This window comes from Natator depressus, chromosome 24, assembly GCF_965152275.1.
Source record: "Natator depressus isolate rNatDep1 chromosome 24, rNatDep2.hap1, whole genome shotgun sequence".
Taxonomy (NCBI): domain Eukaryota; kingdom Metazoa; phylum Chordata; order Testudines; family Cheloniidae; genus Natator; species Natator depressus.
Genome location: NC_134257.1, coordinates 13,995,033 through 14,022,669, shown reverse-complemented (window position 1 = coordinate 14,022,669; position 27,637 = coordinate 13,995,033). Strand labels below are relative to the sequence as shown.

The following is a 27,637-nucleotide window of genomic DNA, read 5'->3' as shown; positions in this document are numbered from 1 at the left end:
GCCAGTAGGCATTGAGGGACCTGTGACATTGCACCCCATAATGCTTTATGGAAATATGCTTATAAGTGTAAATATGACATAACTGGAATGTTTTATGCTAGATATGCCATGTAACATATCTCTGCAAAGGTTATGTTCTACTGAATGTATTCATCCTATTCGTATGCATGTTTCTTTTTTATATCTGAAGTTATGAGCATTGGCTCTATGCTTGTATTTAAAGTGTTTGCTATAGAAAGTACCTAAGGCAGATTTGGTCAACATAGTGTGAAGGGGTTATTCAAATAAATGGAAGTACTTGGCTAGCAATGGACCTTGATAGATGCCAGTCCACATTTGAGTTTTCCTGGGAACATTCCTGTAGAGAACTGAGTCATGCATGGACATGTGACTTGCCCATGTAACTCCAAAACTCCATCTTGTAGCTGTGATTCTACACAGGGGGAGAGAGGGGTTTCCACCCACAAGAGAGAGACTATATAAGCCCCTGGGAAACCCCTCCATTTTGTCTTCAGCCGGCACAAAAGATAGCCTCTCCACCCCAAAGAGATGCCTGAAAGAACTGGAACAAAGGACAGTAACTACAGGGGTGTGAATGATTGCTGGACCCAGAGTAGGAGGAAGTCTAGTCTGTAAAAGAGGCTTGGAACATCTCTGAGGGTGAGATTTTATCTGTATACAGTTTTATTACTGTATTAGGCTTAAATTTGCGTGTTTTATTTTATTTTGCTTGGTAATTCACTTTGTTCTGTCTGTCATTACTTGGAGCCTCTTAAATCCTACTTTTTATATTTAATAAAATCACTTTTTACATATTGATTTACCCAGAGCAAGTATTAATACCTGGGGGAGCAAACAGCTGTGCATACCTCTCTATCAGTGTTATAGAGGGTGAACAATTTATGAGTTTACCCTGTATAAGCTTTATACAGCGTAAAAAGGATTTATTTGGGGTTTGCATCCCATTGGGAACTGGGTATCTGGTTGTTGGAGGCAGGAGCACTTCTTAAGCTGTTTTTAGTTAAGCCTGCAGCTTTTGGGGTACGTGGTAGAAGTAAAAATAAGAGTCATCAACACAGCAGGGACAGGAAAGACCATGGGAGCAGAGGATATCACCCAAGGGTGTGTCTATTTTCTCAGACACCATGGCAGTGCTCTGAGGCCTTGGTGACAGGCATTCGTATAGTCATCTTGACCCATATTTGCAACACCTAACTTTTTTAGGAGCCTAAATCTCATTTTCTAAAGCAATTTAGGCACAGAGGGGGCCGAAATCCCATTGACAGTTGATCATAGAATAATAGAATCATAGAATATCAGGGTTGGAAGGGACCTCAGGAGGTCATCTAGTCCAACCCCCTGCTCAAAGCAGGACCAATCCCCAACTAAATCATCCCAGCCAAGGCTTTGTCAAGCCTGACCTTAAAAATATCTAAGGAAGGAGATTCCACCACCTCCCTAGGTAACCCATTCCAGTGTTTCACCACCCTCCTAGTGAAAAAGTTTTTCCTAATAGCCAACCTAAACCTCCCACACTGCAACCTGAGACCATTACTCCTTGTTCTGTCATCAGCTACCATTGAGAACAGTCTAGAGCCATCCTCTTTGGAACCCCCTTTCAGGTAGTTGAAAGCAACTATCAAATCCCCCCTCATTCTTCTCTTCCGCAAACTAAACAATCCCAGTTCCCTCAGCCTCTCCGCATAAGTCATGTGCTCCAGCCCCCTAATAATTTTTGTTGCCCATTGCTGGACTCTTTCCAATTTTTCCAGATCCTTCTTGTAGTGTGGGGCCCAAAACTGGACACAGTACTCCAGATGTGGCCTCACCAGTGCCGAATAAAGGGGAATGATCACATCCCTCGATCTGTTGACAATGCTCCTACTTATACAGCCCCAAATGCCGTTAGCCTTCTTGGCAACAAGGGCACACTGTTGACTCATATCCAGCTTCTCGTCCACTGTAACCCCTAGGTCCTTTTCTGCAGAGCTGCTGCCTAGCCGCTCAGTCCCTATTCTGTAGCAGTGCATGGGATTGTTCCGTCCTAAGTGCAGGACTCTGCTCTTGTCCTTATTGAACCTCATCAGTTTTCTTTTGGCCGAATCCTCTAATTTGTCTAGGGCCCTCTGTATCCTATCCCTACCCTCCAGCGTATCTACCTCTCCTCCCAGTTTAGTGTCATCTGCAAACTTGCTGAGGGTGCAGTCCACACCACCCTCCAGATCATTTATGAAGATATTGAACAAAACCGGCCCCAGGACCGACCCTTGGGGCACTCCACTTGATACCGGCTGCCAACTAGACATGGAGCCATTGATCACTACCCGTTGAGCACAACAATCTAGCCAACTTTCTATCCACCTTATCGTCCATTCATCCAGCCCATACTTTAACTTGCTGGCAAGAATACTGTGGGAGACCGTGTCAAAAGCTTTGCTAAAGTCAAGGAACAACATGTCCACCACTTTCCCCTCATCCACAGAGCCAGTTATCTCGTCATAGAAGGCAATTAGATTAGTCTGGCATGACTTGCCCTTGGTGAATCCATGCTGACTGTTCCTGATCACTTTCCTCTCCGCTAAGTGCTTCAGAATTGATTCCTTGAGGACCTGCTCCATGATTTTTCCAGGGACTGAGGTGAGGCTGACTGGCCTGTAGTTCCCAGGATCCTCCTTCTTCCCTTTTTTAAAGATGGGCATTAGCCTTTTTCCAGTCGTCCGGGACTTCCCCGGATCGCCATGAGTTTTCAAAGATAATGGCCAATGGCTCTGCAATCACATCCACCAACTCCTTTAGCACTCTTGGATGCAGCGCATCCAGCCCCATGGATGGGTTCCTAAGTCCTTAGATCTCTAGGGAATGCTTAAATTTCACATGTAAAAACCGGAGCCCTAGAGAGCAGAGGGGGAAAATGAAGGTGACCAAAGACACACCTCTGTGGAGCAACAACAGAGAAGTGGAGGGAAGTGGTAAATAATCCATTGAAGATAATGCCTGATGGAGTGGCTCACAAGGGAGGAAACAAAGAAAGGGCAAAATCATGAATAAGAAGGTCTCAGGAAGAAGTATGTGGGGGAACCTGTCCCTTGGGTCCTGGTTTCTTTCCAAGGTGGCACTCCTCTCATTGGAGGTGTTGTCAGCTGCTGATTAAAGAACTGCTGTATACATTTCCTTTTGTTACATGTAGAGGGGATTTGACCTAATCCTTAGACTAGCCTTGCTGCTGAGAGAAGGAAGAGTTGATTGTAGATGATTTGATGGAGGATGCTTGTGAAAGAGGCAAAATTGAGAAAACAGGGACAGTGACTCTGATGGGGGTGGGGAAAAAATGGGACCCAGTTGGGGCCACCACTCCACACAGCACCCCATGGGTCCAGAACTGTGCAGAAGAAAAACCCCTCCCATTCTGGGGGCAGTAGATGGTGCCTCCTTTCCCCCCTTGCCCCAATTGCCAGAGACTCCAGCTGGTAGGAGCAGCTGCAGAAGTAGACAAAGGAACCTTGGGCAAGTAGCTTTGCGGGTAATCTGGTCTCTGTTCCCAGAGTTGTCATTGACTGTTTGAGTGATCATAGATAAGATACTGAGGTCAACATTTCAGGGGCTAAGGGAATGGGATACTGGGCCTCTCGCTTCTAGGGTGCTGGTTCCAACCTCGCCCCAGATTGGTGGGTGGGATTGGCTGGCTCAGGAATGGAATATGGGGACTTTCACCTTGAGGGCAACATTTTCAGTCTGGCCCCAGGTTCAGGGGACTGGCGGGATCAGAGACAGGATAAAGGGCCTTTCACCTTTCTTGGGCATGATTTCAAATCTAGCCTTGTGTGTGTGTGTAGGGGGCTGACTGGCTCAGAGGGGTAGGGGAATGGGACTTGGACAAATAACAGCAGCCATATATGCAGGTAGTTGATGGAGGGGGGTCATAGAATCATAGAATATCAGGGTTGGAAGGGACCTCAGGAGGTCATCTAGTCCAACCCCCTGCTCAAAGCAGGACCAATCCCCAATTAAATCATCCCAGCCAGGGCTTTGTCAAGCCTGACCTTAAAAACTTCTAAGGAAGGAGATTCTACCACCTCCCTAGGTAACGCATTCCAGTGTTTCACCACCCTCCTAGTGAAAAAGTTTTTCCTAATATCCAACCTAAACCTCCCCCACTGCAACTTGAGACCATTACTCCTTGTCCTGTCATCTTCTACCACTGAGAATAGTCTAGAACCATCCTCTTTGGAACCACCTCTCAGGTAGTTGAAAGCAGCTATCAAATCCCCCCTCATTCTTCTCTTCTGCAGACTAAACAATCCCAGTTCCCTCAGCCTCTCCTCATAAGTCATGTGTTCCAGACCCCTAATCATTTTTGTTGCCCTTCGCTGGACTCTCTCCAATTTATCCACATCCTTCTTGTAGTGTGGGGCCCAAAACTGGACACAGTACTCCAGATGAGGCCTCACCAATGTCGAATAGAGGGGAACGATCACGTCCCTCGATCTGCTCGCTATGCCCCTACTTATACATCCCAAAATGCCATTGGCCTTCTTGGCAACAAGGGCACACTGTTGACTCATATCCAGCTTCTCGTCCACTGTAACCCCTAGGTCCTTTTCCGCAGAACTGCTGCCTAGCCATTCGGTCCCTAGTCTGTAGCTGTGCATTGGGTTCTTCCGTCCTAAGTGCAGGACCCTGCATTTATCCTTATTGAACCTCATCAGGTTTCTTCTGGCCCAATCCTCCAATTTGTCCAGGTCCCTCTGTATCCTATCTCTGCCCTCCAACGTATCTACCACTCCTCCCAGTTTAGTATCATCCGCAAATTTGCTGAGAGTGCAATCCACACCATCCTCCAGATCATTTATGAAGATATTGAACAAAACCGGCCCCAGGACCGACCCCTGGGGCACTCCACTTGACACCGGCTGCCAACTAGACATGGAGCCATTGATCACTACCCGTTGAGCCCGACAATCTAGCCAACTTTCTACCCATCTTATAGTACATTCATCCAGCCCATACTTCTTTAACTTGCTGAGAAGAATACTGTGGGAGACCGTGTCAAAAGTTTTGCTAAAGTTAAGAAACAATACATCCACTGCTTTCCCTTCATCCACAGAATCAGTAATCTCATCATAGAAGGCGATTAGATTAGTCAGGCATGACCTTCCCTTGGTGAATCCATGCTGACTGTTCCTGATCACTTTACTCTCGTCTAAGTGCTTCAGGATTGATTCCTTGAGGACCTGCTCCATGATTTTTCCGGGGACTGAGGTGAGGCTGACCGGCCTGTAGTTCCCAGGATCCTCCTTCTTCCCTTTTTTAAAGATTGGCACTACATTAGCCTTTTTCCAGTCATCTGGGACTTCCCCCGTTCGCCACGAGTTTTCAAAGATAATGGCCAATGGCTCTGCAATCACATCCGCCAATTCCTTTAGCACTCTCGGATGCAACTCGTCCGGCCCCATGGACTTGTGCATGTCCAGCTTTTCTAAATAGTCCCTGACCACCTCTTTCTCCACAGAGGGCTGGCCATCTACTCCCCATGTTGCGATGCCCAGCGCAGCAGTCTGGGAGCTGTCCTTGTTAGTGAAGACAGAGGCAAAAAAAGCATTGAGCACATTAGCTTTTTCCACATCCTCTGTCACTAGGTTGCCTCCCTCATTCAGCAAGGGGCCCACACTTTCCTTGGCTTTCTTCTTGTTGCCAACATACCTGAAGAAACCCTTCTTGTTACTCTTGACATCTCTTGCTAGCTGCAGCTCCAGGTGCGATTTGGCCCTCCTGATTTCATTCCTACATGCCCGAGCAATATTTTTATACTCTTCCCTGGTCATACGTCCAACCTTCCACTTCTTGTAAGCTTCTTTTTTATGTTTAAGATCCGCTAGGATTTCACCATTAAGCCAAGCTAGTCGCCTGCCATATTTACTATTCTTTCGACTCATCGGGATGGTTTGTCCCTGTAACCTCAACAGGGATTCCTTGAAATACAGCCAGCTCTCCTGGACTCCTTTCCCCTTCATGTTAGTCCCCCAGGGGATCTTACCCATACGCTCCCTGAGGGAGTCAAAGTCTGCTTTCCTGAAGTCCAGGGTCCGTATCCTGCTGCTTACCTTTCTTCCCTGTGTCAGGATCCTGAACTCGACCATCTCATGGTCACTGCCTCCCAGATTCCCATCCACTTTTGCTTCCCCCTCTAATTCTTCCCTTCAGACCTTCAGCTAGGGTAGCCACTGAGCATCCCAAGGAATGACATGGGCTGCCCCTGCTGCCATGACCTGTCATGCATGGTGCATGCGGGTTCACGCTGGCAGGGATGTACTGGTGTGCTCTTCAAAATGGCATCCCCAGTCCGTGATACTGGAGAAAACCAGACCCGGTTTTGCCTCAGTATTGGACAGAGGACAAGCCCCAGAGAAACAGAACTGTCTGGCTTAAAACCAGACAAATGGCCTGCTTACCTTCCATACCAAGATCACAGGCCTGTACCACTTGAACTCCCTTAGCTGTGAGACAGTAACAGGTCCTGTAGCCTCTGTGACACAAGACAGACACTAGACAGAGTAATGAGCACGCATGTTAGGCCAGTCTTATTCTACTCAACTTTGTGAGACATTGGAAATTTGTGAACATTCTCATGAATGCGAGGCAGTCGTCTGAATACTCAGGAAAAAGAACAATGTTAATGGACTGAGTAGGGCAGAGAGAATGTGATACTTTTAGTCATGGAAATATCCGAGATTCAAATGGTTTCATTTTCAACCCGCTTGAGCCTCTGTCGACACACCCATGCAGAAGAGTATTTGACAGGTTTCTTAAGACCCAGCTACTGAAATCAATGAATTATAGGAGAATCTCAGCTTCTGTCAAGGTTCCTTCCCCACTCTGAACTCTAGGGTACAGATGTGGGGACCTGCATGAAAACCTCCTAAGCTTACTTTTACCAGCTTAGGTTAAAACTTCCCCAAGGTACAAACTATTTTACCCTTGGATTTCCACTGTCATCACCAAACTTTATCTGGATTTCTGAAAAAACGGAGTTTGGACACGTCTTTCCCCCCAAAATCCTCCCAACCCTTGCACCCCACTTCCTGGGAAAGGTTTGGTAAAAATCCTCACCAATTTGCATAGGTGACCACAGACCCAAACCCTTGGATCTTAAAACAATGAAAAAGCATTCAGTTTCCTTACAAGAAGACTTTTAATAGAAGTAAAAAAGAATCATCTCTGTAAAATCAGGATGGTAAATACCTTACAGGGTAATTAGATTCAAAACATAGAGAATCCCTCTAGGCAAAACCTTAAGTTACAAAAAAGACACACAGACAGGAATATTCATTCTATTTAACACAGCTATTTTCTCAGCCATTTAAAGAAATCATAATCTAACACATACCTAGCTAGATTACTTACTAAATTCTAAGACTCCATTCCTGTTCTGTCCCCGGCAAAAGCATCATACAGACAGACACAGACCCTTTGTTTTTTTCCCTCCTCCCAGCTTTTGAAAGTATCTTGTCTCCTCATTGGTCATTTTGGTCAGATGCCAGCAAGGTTACCTTTAGCTTCTTAACCCTTTACAGGTGAGAGGATTTTTCTTCTGGCCAGGAGGAATTTTAAAGGGGTTTACCCTTCCCTTTATTTTTATGACAGCTTCCATTTAAAAAAAGTGGTTGTGAATAAAACAGTGGAAAAAGTGAGACCTCAGGCTCAGAAAACAGGAGGCAGAGAAACAGAGCACATAAAATTATTTAAAAACAAACCAACTAAGGATTTGAAGCCAAATCTCATGATTTTTTGGCAGATGTCTCAGGATTTTTGCATGTTTAGGGTTGGAACACTGCCGTAATAAAGTCTCCATCATAAAATTGATACTGAATAAAAACAGGGTGTCTCATAAGGTGGGAGTGGACAGAATTGGGACAGGGTTTTATGCCTATCTTGTCCGTCTTTCTGTCTCTACAGGTGTTGCTAATATCTCCATCGCACTATCATCTGTAGAAATTCCAGATCCCTCTTGCTCAGGCCCCCAAGGGACAGAATTTATCACAGTCTTCATGCAGAACCACTTACCAAGTTATGGCGGTAAAGACTTCAGGTTGTTCATCACTGGCTACACCCCTGGGACGTTTGTCACCATTTCCGTGAACAAAGCAGGTGTTAGGTTCAATGTCAGGGCAAATCTGGGAGAGACAACATGGATACAAATCCCAGAATTTGTGGAGCTGGCAGGAAGCAACATATTTGACCACACAGTCATCGTCCGGGCTGACCATGAGATCGCCATCCTCTCTCTGAACTATAAGACCTATACGGCCGATACCACTGTAGTGTACCCTGTGGAGAAGCTCGGGACAGAGTACTACGTGGTGACTCCAATGGGGAACAGAGATGGTCTCAAGAAGCAATTTGCTGTAGTAGCCTGGAAGGATCCCACCATTGTTGAAGTTTACCTCAAAGGGGCTGTCACTTTCCAAGGAGAAACCTACAGAGCAGGGACAAAACTGGTCATCCCACTTGGAGCTTACCAGGCTGTCCAGCTGCAAAGCCATGATGACTTATCCGGCACCAGGATCATGTCCCAGAATCCTGTTGCCGTCTATAGCGGACACGTATGTGTTGCAAAGCACACCAAATGTGACTACGTGAGTGAGCAGCTCCTGCCGGTGTCTGTCTGGGGCACCTCGTTCATTGTACCGCCCTTATCCTTCCAGCCCAAATTTGACCTGGTGTATGTGGCTGCTTCCCAACACACTCACATTGATTATCAGTCTGGGAGGGAGAAATCCAGAAGGAACCTGGTTGCTGGGCAAGTGGTGACATTTGAAATCAAATTCTCCAACCCCTTGTACATCTCTGCTAGTGCTGGGATCCAAGTCGCCTTCTTCTGCACTGGTGGGAGCAAAGGGAAAATCGTGTACGATCCCTTCTTCCTGATGATCCCAGATGTCTCTGGCTATTGCCAGACCTATAACATCCATGGGCAGGACCGGTTTGAGAACTATGCCGTGATTGTAGCCAAGACGGCAGAGACTGCTGCTGTTACTATTGATGCGGAACCACTACGTGTTACTCTGTGGAGGCCTATTCCAGGCACAGCATATTCTTGGACTACATACAACTTGAGAAGTGGGTTTAGCAACCACACCATAGAGAACCCCAGCTCCCCATTTGGTGTCCTGAGTGTTGGGATTACAGACAAGGCTGGATATGGCTCAGCAGCTATTGGTGGTAAGTACAATATATTTGATAGTCTTTCTCACCCTCCCAGCCTCCCTTCCACCATCTTTCCCTGTTCCCTTCCTTCCCAACCCCTCCATTGGACAACGCTTCCACTCAGAGTCAAAGGACAGAACCCAGGAGACCTGCCTCTCAGTCCTCATGCTCTGAGCACGAGATCGCTAAAAAATAGATACCAAATGTATATTTTGATATGTAACTGAAATATGATTTCTCTGTCCTCTGCTCCAAGTGTATTTTGAACCTGCAGGGGGTGTCTGGTAAACAAATTCCCTGTGAAGCAGGAGGGAACTGGTCCCTCTTCTCTGCCATGGAGATACATCAATAAGGATCACAAATGAGAATCATTAAAAGGAAATGGACCGAACCACCCAGACAGTAACCCCAACCATTCACCTAGATTGCCCAAACTGGTTGTACCACTTTATACTGCTATAGCTAAAGAAACACAACCTCCCTAGTGCAGATACAGTATCACAGAATATCAAGGTTGGAAGGGACCTCAGGAGGTCATCTAGTCCAACCCCCTACTCAAAGCAAGACCAATCCCCAATTTTGCCCCAGATCCCTAAATGGGCCCCTCAAGGATTGAACTCACAACCCTGGGTTTAGCAGAACAAATGCTCAAACCACTGAGCTATCCCTCCCTGCGTAAAGGTGCTTATCCTAGTGTCTTGTAAGGGACAGGGAATAAGTGCACAAACTTGTCTACATTACAGCGCCTTGACGAGTAAAGCTGTGTTGGAAGAGCCCCCTAGTGGTAACGCAGCAGAAAGAGATCTGCTTTACCACTTTTCTGAATAACATTAGCTATGCAAACAGAAGCACCACTCTATTGGCATAGTTGTAAATCTACACCAGGCGTTTTGTTAGCATAGGTCGGCTAAGTGGTACGATTTTTTTTGCACACTTCTAACTGACAGCTATGCTGGCAAAACTTTGTAGTGTAGACGAGGAGGAAGACACCTTCACGTTGAAAGAACTGTGTCCACGCTAGGGGTTGGTATGACAAATTGGCATAAGAGCCCTAACCAACATTGTTATATCAGTACAAAATCTGTGTGTAGACCAGGGCTTGGATGAAAAGTGGTATTCTGGAGTGTACATTCATCATCAAAACATTCAATGACCAATCTATGAAGGGGGCAGAGTTAAGGGCATCCACATGATGCCACATGATGCAGGAATTATTGGGTGGATATTTCTGGCCTGTGGTATTCCCCTATTTCTACACAGGAAAGGGAATACGCTATACAGGTCTGAAGCAACTTTTTACAGGTATAACAGGGACGCACACAAAGGGCTGTACTAGTGTAAGTATCTGAGCAAAAAATAAGCTTTACTAGCATCAGGATTTGTCTACACAGGATTTTTTGGTATAACCTGAGGTTTGAATATAAACCAATAAAGTTATACCAATATAATCCCCTGAATGGACACTCTTAGGCAAGGTCTACACTAGGGGCACTTTGCTGGTATAGCTGTACCAATAGGCTATACTAGTGAAGAACTCCGAGGATGGACCCGGATTATACCAACAAAACAGTGCTTTTGCCAGCATAGCTTGTTGCAGACTAGCCTTCGGGCTACTGGACAACAAAAGCTTTTCCGGTGCAGTTTTGCCAGTACAGCCAGACTGGCAAACCCCCTAGTGGTGATGCTGCTTATATTGGCAAAAGGAGTGCTTTTGTTGGTTTAGTTAAACCACCTTCCTGAGCAACATAAGCTATTCAGGCAAAAGGAGTCTTGCCAGTACAAGGTGTGTCTACATCGGGGTTTTTGCTGGCATCGCTAGATCAATTAGGGGTGTGATTTTTGTACACTTCAAGCTGATACACTTATGCCAGCAAAACTCTACACTTTAAACTCTGATCTCCACACTACACTCAGCTATGTCTACACTTAAAACACAACAGTGGCACACTGTAGATCGACAGCAATGGGAGGGGTTCTCCCACTGTTATCAACCTAGCGCTGTCAACACAGGGACTTAGGTTGGCTTAAGTATGTTGCTCAGGGATGTGGATTTTTCATACCCCTGAGAGACATAGCTGGGTCAATCTAATTTTCTAGTGTAGACCAACCATAGTAGTGTAAATCTGGCCCAAGCGAAATAGCCTGTACCAGCAAACGTGCAGTTTTATTGGCATAAACTGTATTTACACGAGAGGCTTTTTCTGGCATAGCTATATTCGTCAAGTGTGACACCTCTTCCTACTCCTGACTAACACAGCTATGCAGGCTGAAATCTGTAGTGTAGACATGGCCTTATAGAGTGTCCTTTTTTGGATTATCTAATGTCGCTTGGGAAGGAGTGTAAATGAAACTGAAAGAAGACACTTATTTTGGAATACAGGTGTCCACACTGGCGGGTTACACCAGTAAAATAATACTTGTACAATTGGTAAAACTTTCTCATGTAGACAGGACCTTAGGCATCTTTATATAAATATAACTGGCTCCAAACAGGGATTATATGCATATAACTCTATTTGTATAAAGTCACCCCCGTAACCAAAATAATTATACTGGGACAACCACTGTGTGTAGACTCGGCTGAAGTTTGGTTGCCCTGGAAAATCAGTTGAGGTTGGGGAAAATGCACTTCTCAGGAGAAATGTGGATGGACCCTGAGACAAAAGGTAAGACACTCTCAGGCCTGGTCTATGCTAGAGAGTCAGGCCAGTTTAAATACGTGAGTCAGGGATGTGAAAAATCCTCACTCCTGAGTCTCATAGGTAAGCTGACCTAAGTCCCCGTGTAGACAGCGCTAGGTCTCATATTCGTCTGGGGGGTGAATATGAGAGACGAGAGGAAGAGATGGAGGTACAGTTGGCCTTGTAAAATGTACCAATGACATTCACTCCCAGAGCCAGGGTTAGAAGCCAGGAGCCCCGACTCCCATTCCTGTGTCTGTGCTCCTTGTTATCAGCCCTAGGAAGGCTGGCACCAAACGACAAGAGCAGGTCTCATAAAATGTTGCTGTCCTGGTTTGTGATGCTCTTTTGTATTTGTCTCCTCTACGTAGGCATTTCTAGTGCTGCCCCTACTATTCAACCTCCAGATCTTCCCCGTACCTCTTGCTCAGGCCCCCAAGGGACAGAATTTATCACAGTCTTCATGCAGAATCACTTACCAAGTTATGGCAGTAAAGACTTCAAGTTATTCATCACTGGCTACATCCCTGGGACGTTTGTCACCATCTCAGTAAATAAAGCAGAGTTTTTGGTCACTATCACTGCAAATCCCGAACAGACAGTATCTGTGATGATCCCAGTGTTTGTGGAGCTGGCTGGAAGCAACAAATTTGACCACACGGTCATCATCCGTGCTGATCATGAGATCTCCATCCTCGCTCTGAACTATAAGACCTATACAGCTGATACCACTGTAGTGTACCCTGTGCAGAGGCTCGGGACAGAGTACTATGTGGTGACTCCACTGGGGAAGCCAGATGGTCTCGATAAGCAATTTGCTGTAGTAGCCTGGAAGGATCCCACCATTGTTGAAGTTTACCTCAAAGGGGCTGTCACTTTCCAAAGAAAATCCTACAGAGCAGGGACAAAACTGGTCATCCCACTTGGAGCTTACCAGGCCGTCCAGCTGCAAAGCCATGATGACTTATCCGGCACCAGGATCGTGTCCCAGAATCCCGTGGCCGTCTATAGCGGACACGTATGTGTTGCAAAGCACACCAAATGTGACTATGTGAGTGAGCAGCTCCTGCCGGTGTCTGTCTGGGGCACCTCGTTCATTGTACCGCCCTTATCCTTCCAGCCCAAATTTGACCTGGTGTATGTGGCTGCTTCCCAATACACTCACATTGATTATCAGTCTGGGAGGGCGAGAGCCTCTAAGGACCTGGTTGCTGGGCAGGTTGTGACATTTGAAATCAAATTCCCTAGTCCCTTGTACATCTCTGCTAGTGCTGGGATCCAAGTCATCTTCTTCTGTGCTGGTGGAAGCAAAGGGAAAATCGTGTACGATCCCTTCTTCCTGATGATCCCAGATGTCTCTGGCTATTGCCAGACCTATAACATCCATGGACAGGACCGGTTTGAGAACTACGCAATGATAACAGCCAAAACATCAGAATCTGGTGGCATCACTATTGATAAGGAACCCTTGGAAAACATTGCATGGAGGCCAATTCCAGGCACAGGGTTCTCTTGGGCTGAATACAACCTTGGCAAAGGGTTTAAGAGAGAAACCATGGAGCACTCCAGATCTCCTTTTGGGCTTCTGAGCATTGGGATTGCATCCAAATCTGGGTATGGCTCACCGGCTATTGGTGCAAGCAGTGAGTAAAGTAGTTTTTGTTACGTCTTTTCCCACTTCTCACTCTCTAGCCACCGTTATTTAGCCTTGAACCCCAACCCATAATATTACAGAATCTCAGCTTGAAAGATGGAAAGACTTGTTGGGTCAGAGTCTCGGCGCTGTTGAGCTTCAGATGTGCATAGCTGAATAAGGTGGGCAGCTGACAGGGAGCTGATCACACTCTGAGATCTTCTCCCTGGGTGTAGCCTGGGGCTGCTCTAAATTGAGTCCACTGACTGTGGTCCCCTATGGGTCATAAGTCTGCTGAGCACTGTCAGAGCCCATCACATCCCAGCCACTCTCCTTGCCTGCTCTGTGCTGCCCATGACATGCCCCTCTCTGCTCCACCACCTGCATTGGGTGTTGCGGGGACAGAGATGTAGGAACTTGTTCTGCTGGATGTATGCCTGCTATTGTCCCACCCATGCCAGTGACTTCCCAGCAGGGGACTAGTCAGAGGTTTCTGTTTCCTTTGTGCCACCCATGAGGGATGGTCTAGATAATACGTAGTCCTGTCTTGAGTGCCGGGGGCTGGACTAGAAGACCTCTCGAGGTCCTTTCCAGTCCTATAATTCTATGATTCTATGAATGGTGCAAAGGGCATATGTATGGGACTAGATAGACGTTTGTGTGTTGATAGATCAATATAGAGGGTGTGGTAGGTGATAGGTGGATAGACAGATATAAAGGCAGTTGGCAGATAGATATAGATGGACAGATACAGAGAGGGTGACAGAAAGATATAGTAAGTGATGTGGGGGGACAGATGGACAGATAGCTATAGAGGGGACACTAGATATTTAGATAGATAGGTGTGGGGGGATAGATAGATGTGTGGTGGGGAATAGATACATAGATATAGAGGGAGGATGTGGGGATAGATAGGCAGTATAGAGGGGATTGTGAGGGACAGATAGATTGCATCTTCACTCCACAACTACCCCTCTTACCCTCTTCATCCCAGCCCTGTCCCCCTCATCGCTTTCTCTTCACTTTTCATACAGCTGATCCCTCCTATGTAAACCCACTCAAATAAAATAATAATTAATATCAATAATAAAAATCATGGCATTGACATGCTCTTATTCACTCTGCTTGTACATTATCCCTCGTTCCCCACCCAGTGTCTGTCTTGCTTATTTCAATTGTAAGCCCTTTGGGGCAGGGACTGTGTGCTGCTCTGGGTTTGCGCAGCACCTAGCAAAGTGGGGTCCCATTCTCAGTTGGGCCTTAGGCACGACCCTAATAACCATGACTAATTTAAAAAAAGGAAAGGAAAGAATGATCAATCATCTCGTCCGTTTCACAGGCAGGCTGTGGGATTCTGTTGAGACTCAATTTCATTCCAATTTTTTCCACTGTCCCTCAGCCCTTCTCTGCTTTTCAATATAACTGATTAGTCTGGTGTTTCTTGTCTTTCAATTGTCTTTCCGGCTAGATATTCCGACGCCATCCTGCAGTGTGGGCCTCTGCGAGCAAGGAACAGTTTGTAAGATGATAGATGGGGAGCCAGAGTGTTTGCCAGTTTCTGCGGCCACGTGCTGGGCTGCAGGTTACTTGCATTACCACACCTTCGATGGCCGGCTGTATGACATCCATGGCACCTGCACCTACACCGTGGCCAAGACCTGCGGGTGTGACTGCGGCCCGCACTCCTTTGACATCACGGCTGAGAGTGGGAACAGGGGGAACATGCAGGTCTCATACATTGGGTTGGTGACCATCCAGGTGGATGGAATTACCATCACAGTGGCCAGGGCAGAGGTCGGCTTTGTGAGGGTAAGTGCTGGGCTCACATCTCCACCCCGCTGCTACTCACAATTTCCCAGTGTGGCGGTAGTGGGTGCTGTGTGGCAGGGAGTGGCATGGGGGGGTCAGTCGGGGGCGCTGTCCCCTCAGAGTTGCACTGAGCCCAATTCCTCAGTATGGCGCCTCAAGGTGCTGCACTGAGGGGAGAGGAGTGGGTGACTCGGTGTGGGGAGCTGTCTGCTCTGTCAGAAGCACACGGGATCTGCTGTACTACTCCAGATAAATTGTAGACCTGAGGACTTTGGGCATTACGTCTCCCTTGGCACATCATACAGGAGCAGGGCCAGCACCCCACCTATTGTGGGCAAATCCCAGCTCTGCTGAGTCCATCCTTCTGCAAGTTCCCTGGTAATTTCTAATGTAACAGGGATCCCTCTGAGACCCCACCTGAGGAGAATCCCCACTCCTGGATCCAGGAGGATGTTGACTCAGCTGTAAGATATGGGGAAACTAAGGCACATCTAGGCAGGTCAGGGACTCTGCTTTACAGAGCCTGCTCTAACTGAGGTGCCTCAGGGGCCCCAGGACATTCTAGACATCTCCTTGAGATCTCTTGCCCCACAGGAGCCATTCCCCAACGGCTCTAACTGACGTGACCCCCTCCCCCACAGGAGCTGCTCCCTAACAGCTCTGTCCAACACAGCCCCCTCCCCGACAGGGGCCATTCCCCAACGGCTCTAACCGATGGAAAAAGGCTAATGTAGTGCCCATCTTTAAAAAAGGGAAGAAGGAGTATCCTGGGAACTGCAGGCCAGTCAGCCTCACATCAGTCCCTGGAAAACTCATGGAGCAGGTCCTCAAGGAATCAATTCTGAAGCACTTAGAGGAGAGGAAAGTGATCAGGAACAGTCAGCATGGATTCACCAGGGGCAAGTCATGCCTGACTAATCTAATTGCCTTCTATGACGAGATTGGATCTGTGGATGAGGGGAAAGCAGTGGACTTGTTGTTCCTTGACTTTAGCAAAGCTTTTGACACGGTCTCCCACAGTATTCTTGCCAGCAAGTTGAAGAAGTATGGGCTGGATGAATGGACTATAAGGTGGATAGAAAGCTGGCTAGATTGTCGGGCTCAACGAGTAGTGATCAATGGCTCCATGTCTAGTTGGCAGACGGTATCAAGTGAAGTGCCCCAGGGGTTGGTCCTGGTGCCGGTTTTGTTCAATATCTTCCTAAATGATCTGGAGGATGGTGTGGATTGCAACCTCAGCAAGTTGCAGATGACACTAAACTAGGAGGAGTGGTAGATACGCTGGAGGGTAGGGATAGGATACAGAGGGACCTAGACAAATTGGAGGATTGGGCCAAAAGAAATCTGATGAGGTTCAACAAGGACAAGTGCAGAGTCCTGCACTTAGGACAGAAGAATCCAATGCACCGCTACAGACTAGGGACCGAATGGCTCGGTAGCAGTTCTGCAGAAAAGGACCTAGGGGTTACAGTGGACGAGAAGTTGGATATGAGTCAACAGTGTGCCCTTGTTGCCAAGAAGGCCAATGGCATTTTGGGATGTATAAGTAGGGGCATTGCCAGCAGATCGAGGGACGTGATCGTTCCCCTCTATTCGACATTGGTGAGGCCTCATTTGGAGTACTGTGTCCAGTTTTGGGCCCCACACTACAAGAAGGATGTGGAAAAATTGGAAAACGTCCAGCGGAGGGCAACAAAAATGATTAAGGGACTGGAACACATGACTTATGAGGAGAGGCTGAGGGAACTGGGGATGTTTAGTCTACGGAAGAGAAGAATGAGGGGGGATTTGCTAGCTGCTTTCAACTACCTGAAAGGGGGTTCCAAAGAGGATGGCTCTAGACTGTTCTCAGTGGTAGCAGATGACAGAACAAGGAGTAATGGTCTCAAGTTGCAGTGGGGGAGATTTAGGTTGGATATTAGGAAAAACTTTTTCACTAGGAGGGTGGTGAAGCACTGGAATGCATTACCTAGGGAGGTGGTGGAATCTCCTTCCCTAGAAGTCCCTAGAAGGCCCAGCATTGCCAGTCTTGTGGCTTTTTCACAACTGCCAGGGTTTTGCCGGGGGCTGGGGTTCATCTGGTGATGGCGCGAGAAGCTCCAACCCCATGGTGAAGTCCAGCCCACTGGTAGCCAGCAGTCGCTCCTCTCCACCCACCACTATGATTCGGGTGGGACGGGGAGCAAAGATCCCAGCTGCCCAGGGTGCTCTGCTCCTTCCCTTCCCCTGTCCCATGAGCAACAGGATGGGACAGCTCCTATGCCCTTCTGCCCTGCAGCACCCACCCTGGGAAGGGGCAAATGGGGGTGAAGAGCCCCAGGAGCTGCCCCCATCCCATTGCAGGCCTCTCTGGAACTTGGGGTGTGTGTGTGAGAATCCCAGGAGGAGCAGAGGAGAGTCTGTGGGGGGCTGAATTGAGCAGGTGGGAGTCTGGGACTGATGGGGTGGGGGCAGGGGCTGAGACTGAACTCAGGGGGGATTGATTGATGGAGGTGGGGCTGGGGTGCTGAACTGAGGGGAGCTGTACTGATGGGGTGGAGAATGGGGAGCTGAACTGGGGGAGTGGGTTTGGGGCTGGACCGATGGAGGGTGGGCAATACAGGGGTTACTGAGGTGGCTGAACTGATGGGGTGGGTGGGGAATGGGTGCAGAGAGAACAGAAGGGGGGACTGGGGGACAGGATTAATTATTGCACAGGGGACAGGCAAATGTGGGGTGACAGCTACTGCAACAGGGACCAAAATCCCCTTCCCCTATAAATTTAGGAGAGTGGGCAACACAAATTGTCACAGACACTCACTGAAATGGCCAGGGAGAGTTCTAACATCAAAAGAGAGTCTGAAAATCACAGTGTAGTCCTTTTTCAAAAAGCTTTTTATGTCTTGGGACCGATCTCATGAGTTTTAGGATCTGACTCATGATTTTTGATCTCTTGAGATTGGCAATACGGTAGACCCCTCCCCGACAGGGGCGGCTCCCTAACAGCTCTAACCCACGCCCTCCCCCTCCCCCATGGTTGGTCTCACCAATTCCTAGGCTTAGTCCTTTCGAAATCCCAATGAAATCGTTTTTATTCAATAGTTGCCAATTTGTCACAATCAACAGTCTTTGAAGAGATGGTCCAATTTCAATGATGTTCTGATGGAAACCATGCAAATTCCAAAACCCACCTGGCCTTCTCCCAGATTGCTGACCTGGCTCTTTGGCATCTTGCCAGGAGGACTGCCTCAGAGCTGGGTCTCTGTTTCCCTTCAGAGAAAATTTTGCAATTAATTAGATTTATTCTAAATTGGGATGGAACCAATTTTCGAAATACTGAAATCCTGCACCATAAAGAATTACTTTTCTCCAGCCAATTCTATCTAACATGATGCTATAAACTATTTCTGGCTCTAATCTGGGACCAAATTCCCTGAAAATTTTGGATGGGGCTCATTGCTAATCTGAGCAGGGGTCAGAATGAAATGTAAATGACAGACTAGTGCCATCGATTGTGACCTTTGCCCTTTCTTTCTTACCATGAAGGTGAATAACACCAGGGCCCACTTACCCATCTCCCTGAACAATGGGGCCCTTCGGCTCTATCAGAGCGGCACCTCCCTCATCCTCCGCACCGACTTCAACCTCAGGGTGTCCTATGACTGGAACAACCACCTGAGGGTCACTGTCCCTAATGACTTCTCCAACAGCCTGTGCGGCCTGTGCGGCAACTATAATGGGGACCCCTCCGATGACTTCTGGACCCCAGCCGAGGATCCGGATCCCAGTGACATTCTCCAGGAGCAAAGCTGGTCAGTGGAAGATGAGGATCAGTTTTGCTGGCATGATTGCATTGGAGGTTGCAGGCCCTGTGCCGCCAGCATAGCCAAAAAGTACAAGGAAGAGGCCTCGTGTGGCCTGATAGCCAAGGTCTCAGATGGGCCCTTCAGCCAGTGCCACACCAAGGTGGATCCTACAGTCTACTTGGACAACTGCGTGTACGATCTGTGCCACAACGACGGCTACAGGAAGGCCCTGTGTGAGGCCCTGAAGGCCTATGCGGACGCCTGCCAGCTGGAGGGGGTCAGGATTGGGGAATGGAGGCAGCTGGCCAGATGCCGTAAGTACAGATTTGAACACCAACATTCTATAAACGGGTCTGGGGGTCAGCACTCCTACATTCTATTCTTCTCCTTAGGCGGGAGTGTGGCCTAGTGCTTTGAGCAGTGGTTGGGATATGTCGACTCTTGGTTGTACTGTACCTACAGTATCTCTGCCTATCTGTCTATGGTATTTCTATGGAGGCTCTCACTGTGAATATATAACATCTGCTGATGATGCCAAATGTTAAGTCAATGATCCCTTTATGGGCCTGATCCTTTAAGGTGCCAGGCACCTCCTGCAATGTGATGATCATCATTGACTCTTCTTGAGGTGAGTTGTCAGGGTTCCCTCTCCACTCTGAACTCTGGAGTACAGATGTGGGGACCCACATGAAAGACCCCCTAAGCTTATATTCCACCAGCTTAGGTTAAAAACTTCCCCAAGGCACAAATTCCTTTCCTTGTCCTTGGATGGTATTGCTGCCACCACCAAGTGATTTAAACAAACATTCAGGGAGGGGCCACTTGGAGCTCTGTCCCCCCCCAAAATATCCCCTCAAGCCCCTTCACCCCCTTTGCTGGGGAGGCTTGAGAATAATATACCAACCAAATAGGTAAACAAGGTGAGCACAAACCAGACCCTTGGGTTTTTAGGACACTAAAAACCAATCAGGTTTTTAAAAGCAGAACTTTATTATAAAGAAAAAAAGTAAAAGAAGCACCTCTGTAAAATCAGGATTGAAGGTAATTTTAGAGGATAATAAAAAGATTTAAAACAAGAGGACTCCCCTCTGGACTTAACTTTACAGTTACAAAAAACAGGAATAAAACTCCCTCTTAACACAGGGAAAATTCACAAGCTAAAACAAAAGATAATCTAACGCATTTCCTTGCTATTACTTACAATTTCTGTAATTTTAGATGTATCATTTCAGTAGGAGCTGGTTTCTTACTTGCTTGGTCTCTCTCTTTGTCTCAAGAGGGAACACACAAAGAGCACAAACAAAACCTCCCCCCCCCCCCCGCAGATTTGAAAGTATCTTCTTTCCCAGTGGTCCTTCTGGTCAGGTGTCAACTAGGTTAATTGAACTGATTAACCCCTTACAGGTAAGTGATTCTGTACCTCTGGCCAGGAGGGATTTGATGTTACTGCATACATAAAGGTTGTTACCCTTCCCTTTATATTTATGACATGAGTGGGATTGGATATATTTTAAATACTGCTTTTTCATGGAGAGGGTTTGCTACTAAATCTGTGGGTCCTTCACTCCCCAGCCATGGAGTGCCCCCTGGAGAACAGCCAATACCAGCTCTGTGGAACAGCCTGCCCAGCCACGTGTGTGGACCAGTCAGCCCCCAGCAGCTGCCAAGACCCCTGCGTGGAAAGCTGCCAATGCAAGGATGGTTTTGTGCTGAGCCAGGGCAAATGCATCCCCAAGGGTGGTTGTGGGTGTTTGTTCGAGGGCCGCCCCTTTGCCCCCAACGAGAGCTTCTGGGTCGATGAGGCATGTGGGACACAGTGCATGTGCAATGCAGCCACTAGGCAAGTTGAATGCATGGCTGCTATGTGTAAACATTCAGAGAGGTGTCGGCTAGTGAATGACGTACGGGGTTGTTACCCCTCCAGCTATGCCACCTGCTCTGTGGCACAAAATCTTCACTATGCCACCTTTGATGGACAGAGATATGACTTCAAAGGCACCTGCCGCTACCAGCTCACGGCCCTGTGCAAGAACGCAGAGGGACTGGTGGACTTTGAAGTCTATTTCCAGGAGAACAGTACTACTCCTGTACAGATCAAGGTTTATGAGACCGACATCAGGGTCAGCAATCAATTCCCTGGCAAAATCATGGTGAGTTTCAGAAATCACATCTAGTTTCTAATACATTTCTGGAAAGTCGCCTTTGTGATCAGAATTTGGTTGCAGAAAGAGCATAGAAGGATTTTGAAAAACAGGTGAAATATTAACTGGATTCTGATGTGAATGGACAGCGAGTGGAGAAGCTAGAGGACTGCAGTGATGTGGTTACACTTCATCTGTGTGAGAAAGTGTCAATAGCATCCAGTATGTGTGGGAACCTCGGGAGCTGGGGCTCAGGTAGCACACAGAGGAGGGAACTGCAATAGCCAAAGCCAGAGGAAATGAAAGTCTGGTTGGAGGATCCTTCTTAGTCTGGAGAGCAGGGATTCAGGCAGGCTGTAGAGGAGTGAGCAGGCTAGATGGGACAAAGATTTCAAGAGGTAGATTATTATTATAGCCATGGGCCAGAGCTCTGTGCTGGGGCGAGAGGTTCCACCACAGGCGAGCGATTTTTCATATCCCATGTGTCTTGCTTTTACAGATGAATGGTTTCCTGATTAATCTTCCCTTCAACCTTGATAAGAAAATCACTATGTATAGAAAGGGCTGGGCCACAGTGATCCAGACAGACTTTGGCCTCAGCGTTACCTATGCCAGGTGGTCAGGACGCACCACGGTGACTCTGCCAGTTACCTACGCGGGAGCTGTGTGTGGTCTGTGTGGCAATTTTAACATGGACAGGAAGGACGACATGCTTATGAGGGATGGCACGCTGGCACCAAACCCCATCAGCTTTGGCCAGAGCTGGAAGGTGGGAGACCTCCCAGGATGCTCTGCAGTAACGATACCACCATGTGCAAGTGTAGAGGCTATTGAAAAACAACAACGAGGTAGCAGAGGACAGTGTGGGCTCATCCTAGACAAGAGTGGCCCTTTCAGAGGATGTCACAGCAAAGTGGACCCCCATGGATACTTCGTAGACTGCGTGTATGGCTATTGCGTCCTCAGTGGGCGGGAGAGTAACGTCTGCCAGGCAGTTGCTGGCTATTCTGAGGCATGTCAGGAAGCTGGAGCTATGGTGCGTCCCTGGAGGACTACGAAATTCTGCTGTGAGTCCCCTGTGTTCACTACTGCTTGCCCCATGGGGATTGTTAATTCTTGTTGGCTGGTAAATGTTGATCGAAACACTCACTTATCCTGTTCTGCAGAACATTTTTTAAAGTTGTCCTCTCTGCAAAGGATGGGTACAACACAGGTAGTGGCCATTGGAGCTGTCCCCGCTACATGCGCCATCAGTGTGGTGTACCTTGGGCCAGAGAAATACTGTCTAGCGATGTAGTGTACTTCATGGCCCGTCTAGTCCCGGGCTTCCCTGCTGAGACTGGGATATCATAAGAGCCTGGACTGGGTGGCTTGGAATTGTGACCTTTTTCCATTAGGGACTGGGCTGGGAACCCACAACTCATCCCACACAAGCCATCTGTTGGGAATGAATTTTAACCACTACTGACCTGGATTCAAAACAAAAAGCTAGTAGTGAAACCATGAATCCAAGACCCAAACTGGAACCTTAGGCCTTGGAGAGAGATTGTCTGTATCCCATCATCTGATCTCTTGGAGGCAGCCAGTCCTTCAGACCTGGGGCTGGACTGCAGATGGTACCTTCAATTATTTAACTAAACCAAGGAAATAGAATATTAGGAGCTGGAATGAAGTTGCATCTTCTCATGATGGTTCGTTGTACACATTCCTAATGCACGATGTGAGCTAACTCTTTGTTCTAATTACAGCTCCGTCCTGTCCCCTGAACAGTCACTACAAATTATGCAGCAGCAGCTGCGATCTGACATGCAGCAACCTCTATGCCCCGGTGCAATGCATGACCCAGTGTAAGGAAGGCTGCGTGTGTGATGAGAGCTTTGTTCTCAGTGGTGACCTCTGCGTCCCCATTTCCCAGTGCGGATGCCTCCACAGAGGACTTTACTACCAGGCCGGGGAGACCTTCCACCCGAGCGGTTCATGCGAGGAGCAGTGCGTGTGTCAGGCTGGTGGGGATGTTGTGTGTAAGGCATTCTCCTGCGGCGCTGGTGAGCAATGCAGGGTGGTGGACGGTGTCCAGAAATGCCACCCATTTGGATCTGCGACCTGTTCTGCCTCTGGCCATCCCCACTACCTCTCTTTCGATGGCGTCTCCTTTGACTTCCAAGGCACCTGCACCTACATCCTGGCCAAGACCTGCACTGATGCCAGCCACTTGACACCATTCACAATCAGCATAGAGAAAGAATCCTGGGGCAGTGGGAATGTCTCCATGGCCAAGTTGATGTCCATTCAGGTGTATGGGATCACACTCACCCTGCTGCAGAACAAACAGGGGCTCATCATGGTAAGGCCTTCTCCAGATCCTGCCTTCTACCTCATGGGGGTAAGGCCAAATGGCTAGTGTCGACATAATTGTCTTTGCCTCTGGGACAGTGTGGTCTAGTGGTCAGAGTGAATTTGGCGGCCCTTGTCTTCAGGGCTAGAAGACCTGATGGTAAAGGTTGATATGGATGCCCTATCTCTCAATGGCCGGAGTCAATAGGACTGCCATGCCTCTCAGGGCTGTGCCACCCAATGCCCAGACTCAGAGAGGTGCCCTCACTTGTGGGGCAATAAGGCCTTGTGGCCAGAGTCGGTAGGGTTGTTCTTACCCAGAGGACGGTAAGGCCTTGTGGCCAGAGCCAATGGGGTTGCCCTTATCCACAGGGCAGTGAGGACTAGCAGCCAGAGCCAACGGGCAACCATCTGGGGGTGGAGTACCAGGGTAGGAGGACCCAGGCCCACCCTGCTCCACCAGGTCCCGGCCCAGGGCCCTAACAGGGCCACTGAGTCAGCAGTGCTCCAACTGAAACATGCCGACTTCCCACAGGAATACAGCTAGTCCCCCCGGGCCACTTCCTTCAGTGTCTCTCGGAGCAGTAGTCAGGGTGTCGTCCGCGTTTCTGGGCTTCTCGGCGCATGCAGTTCTCAGTGACTCCGATCCCTCTTGGGCGTTGGTAGGTATCCAGGCATCTGTCTGGGTCTTGGCGCCTCTGGCTTCCACGGTCAGGGGCTCCAGCTGCTCCAAGACTGGAACCTGAGAGGTGTGTCCTTCCCCGTCAGCGATCAGCCCCGACTGAGCTGCTCCCTTTTATACTAGTGCTGCACTTGGAGCATGCCCAGTAGGGATGTGGGATCCTGGTTTCTTTAGCCCACAATGAGGAGTTAACCCTTCCCCGTCCACTGCGGGGTGAGTGCACCCCATCACACAAGGTCATAGAAATGCACTTTTGTGCTTTGCACTTTGAGCAGAAGGTTGTGGTGTCTGTGGTGGTCCTTAATTCCTGTGGGTGTTCATTCTCCAGGCTTGGGCTGGCCTCCAAGAGAGCTCTGTTTCCTGCACAGATAAGCCTTACCCTTAATCATAGAATCATAGACGTGTGGGACTGGAAGAGACTTCAATAGGTCATCTGGTCCAGTCCCCTGCACTCAGGCCAGACTATGTAATAACTAGACCATTCCTGACAAGTGTATGTCTAGCCTGTTCTTAAAAACCTCCAGTGTTGGAGATTTCATTCCCTCCCTAGGCAATTTATTCTAGTGCTTAACCACCCTGAGAGTTAGGAAGTTTTTCTTAATGTCCAACCTAAACCTCCCTTACTGCAATTTAAGCCCATTGCTTCTTGTCCTATCCTCAGAGATTAAAGAGAACAATTTTCACCCTCCTCCTTGTAACAACCTTTTATGTACTTGAAAACTATTATCATGTCCCCTCTCAGTCTTCTCTTCTCCAGACTAAACAAACCCAATTTTTTCAATCTTTCCTGATAGGTCATGTTTTCTAGACCTATATTCATTGTTGTTGCTCTCCTCTGGGCTTTTTCCAGTTATTCATATTTTTCTCGAAATGTGGCCCCCCAGAACTGGACACAATACTCCAGTTGAGGCCTAATGAGCATGGAGTAGAGCGTAAGAATTACTTCTCATGTCTTGCTTACAACACTCCTGCTAATACATCCCAGAATGATGTTCGTTTTTTTTGCAACAGTGTTACACTGTTGACTCATATTTGGCCGCTGAGAGTTTCTATTGATGGCATTAACCTTGTCACGGATGTCATGATCGCTGGAGAAGTGGCCATTGTGGCAGTGTCACAGGGTGCTCTACTCACTGCAGGTGGCACCTCCTTCTGACTGTTCTGGGAATTAGCTCTCTTCCATGTCTAATGTCTCCCCTTGCGGTCTCTCCCTCTCTCTCACTCTGGGGCCCCTCTCTTGCTCCAGGAGCTGCAGCTTCCTCTTTGTGACTCATCCTCTGGCCAGGTCACTATGTGGTTTCTCCTTCCAGGGTATAGGGTCTCCCTGGACCCACTGTCCAGGCAATGCCTCTCTGTCAGTGGCTGGCAGGAGAACCTGGGCCTTCCCACTACTCTGGGTTCTGGCTCAGGGACTCTACAACATGCAGCCATAGTCTAATTAGTCCCTAGCCTTGCTGCTGTCTCCCTGGGCTGCTTCCTCCTCTGCCTCCCACAATCTTTCTTCTCCATCCTTCTCTCTTCTGGGTATGCGCTTCCCTCAGGGCCAGGCTCCTGGGGTCCAACTCCTTCCCTTGGTTCCCTTCTTCCCTCTCTAATACACAAACTTTCTCACTGCCACCCTTTCTGTTGCCAGCTTCCTGGCTTTATACTAGCCCAGGTCACACCCACTCAGCTGAATTTCATCCTCTAGTCAGAGGTTGCTCCTACAGCTTAATCCTCTCACGTGTGGCTTATCACACTAATTGGTTCCTTACTCAGCTTCCTTCATCCTTTTGGGGCTGGTGTGGCGAGAGCACCCCATCACAGGCAGGCTATGGTGATGGTGGCAAAGGTTATGCTCAAGCCTTGAGGAGCTTTGGAACAAGGGTCTTCATCATGGAAATTGATCCAATTAATTATGTAGTATCTCCCCTTGCTGGAAGGCAGCTGAATATATTGAAGATAAGGACTGAGACCTTGAATGGGATTTGATGTTCTGTGGGGGGCCAATGTAGGGAATGGAGGAGAGGTGTGATGTGTTCACAGTGGACAGTGCTTCTGAGGAGATAAACTCCAGCATTCTTCACAAGCTGGAGTAAGAGTTGAAGGCTCTTTCCACAGCTGTATCACTTGTTGCAGTCCAGCCAAGAGGTGACAAAGGCGTAAATAACTGAAGCCAGGTCATCCTCTGCCAGGATGGGATGGAATCTCACAGCCAACTGGTACTGCAGGCGAATTCTGCAGTGTAGTGGCTCAGTGCGGGGAGTCCTCTCACTCTGGGTCCTCGGGTGGCCACCCCGCCTCACTACTTTACTGATATGTTGGCTGCTGTGGGGAATGAAGCGGTCTCCGCTTGCAGCTGAGGCCCAGGCCTGTGCTCAGGCTGGGCAAGAAACAAACAGTCAGGTAGCCCAGGCCCTGGATCAAGGCAGGGCAGCAAAGAGTCTGAAGCTCAGACTTTTGGTCTGAGGAAGGGGAGACTGCCACCCCCCAGGTTGGGGTGGCAGGGGGGACACAGGCCCACCCGCTCCACTGCGTCCCGGTCCAGGGCCCTGACAGTGACAAAGCGCCTTGTCACTGGGTCAACAAGGATCCACGCCGCAACACGCTGGCTCACCCTCTGTCAGCGTTGCGGCCAGACAGGGGTCTACTACTGCTGGGCCACTTCCACGCTCCCCTTCTTGGTGTACCTGTTGCTGTGAGGAGGGGTCGAGGTCGACGGCGGCTTCCGGGACTGCGAGCAAGTCCTCGGGGATCTGGTCCATCGGTGGTCCGGGCCAGTCGTCCTCTCCTTCCGGGGTCAGGGCTGACAGTGGTCTGGGCGGTCGGGGCAGTTGTCTGCTTCCTCCAAGTCTGAATCAGCTAGCGGCCCCGGTGGCCCAGGCCAGTCCTCTGCTCCTTCGACACCCTCTGCTGCTTCCCAGCTCAGGAGGCCACAAGAAGCATCTGGTCTCTCCGGTGGTTGCCTCCCCACTAAGCTTTCTGGGCCACCTTTTATGCTTCCTGTTCCTTGCATACACTTCCTGGAGGAGGGGCAACTAGGCCCTGGTTCCGCCCACCAGGGCTCAGTGTGGGGGTCCTCCCACTCTGGGTCCTCGGGAGGCCATCCCACCTCACTACATGTGTCAAAAAACTAAAAATTCTGAACACAATATTTTATAATCCTGCAAAATTCTGCATATTTTATTTGTCAAAATAACACTATATTCTCATGCCAGTTTCAATTATTTTGGGAATTTATCTCAAAATACCTGTCAGCAAGTATGTCTGTAACAATACACACACACAAATTCCACCAGGCGTAGAGAGTTAAAGAAACCCCTACGACAATCCAGTGTCCTGTTTTCCTGCCCCCTCCCTTCCCCCAGAACCCAGCAACAGGGCCCCCC

The 27,637-nt window shown here is 48.5% G+C and overlaps 1 protein-coding gene across 1 annotated transcript in view; it reads left to right on the top strand.

Annotated features, from left to right (window-relative positions):
- Positions 1-27,637, top strand: part of LOC141977511 (IgGFc-binding protein-like) — a 91,861-nt gene that overhangs the window by 29,226 nt on the left and 34,998 nt on the right. The window contains exons 2-8 of the mRNA XM_074939029.1: positions 7,954-9,219; positions 12,317-13,528; positions 15,101-15,327; positions 18,853-19,426; positions 20,685-21,262; positions 21,753-22,289; positions 23,169-23,597. Of these exons, the coding sequence (XP_074795130.1) occupies positions 7,954-9,219; positions 12,317-13,528; positions 15,101-15,327; positions 18,853-19,426; positions 20,685-21,262; positions 21,753-22,289; positions 23,169-23,597 (4,823 nt within the window). The remainder of the gene's footprint in view (positions 1-7,953; positions 9,220-12,316; positions 13,529-15,100; positions 15,328-18,852; positions 19,427-20,684; positions 21,263-21,752; positions 22,290-23,168; positions 23,598-27,637) is intronic.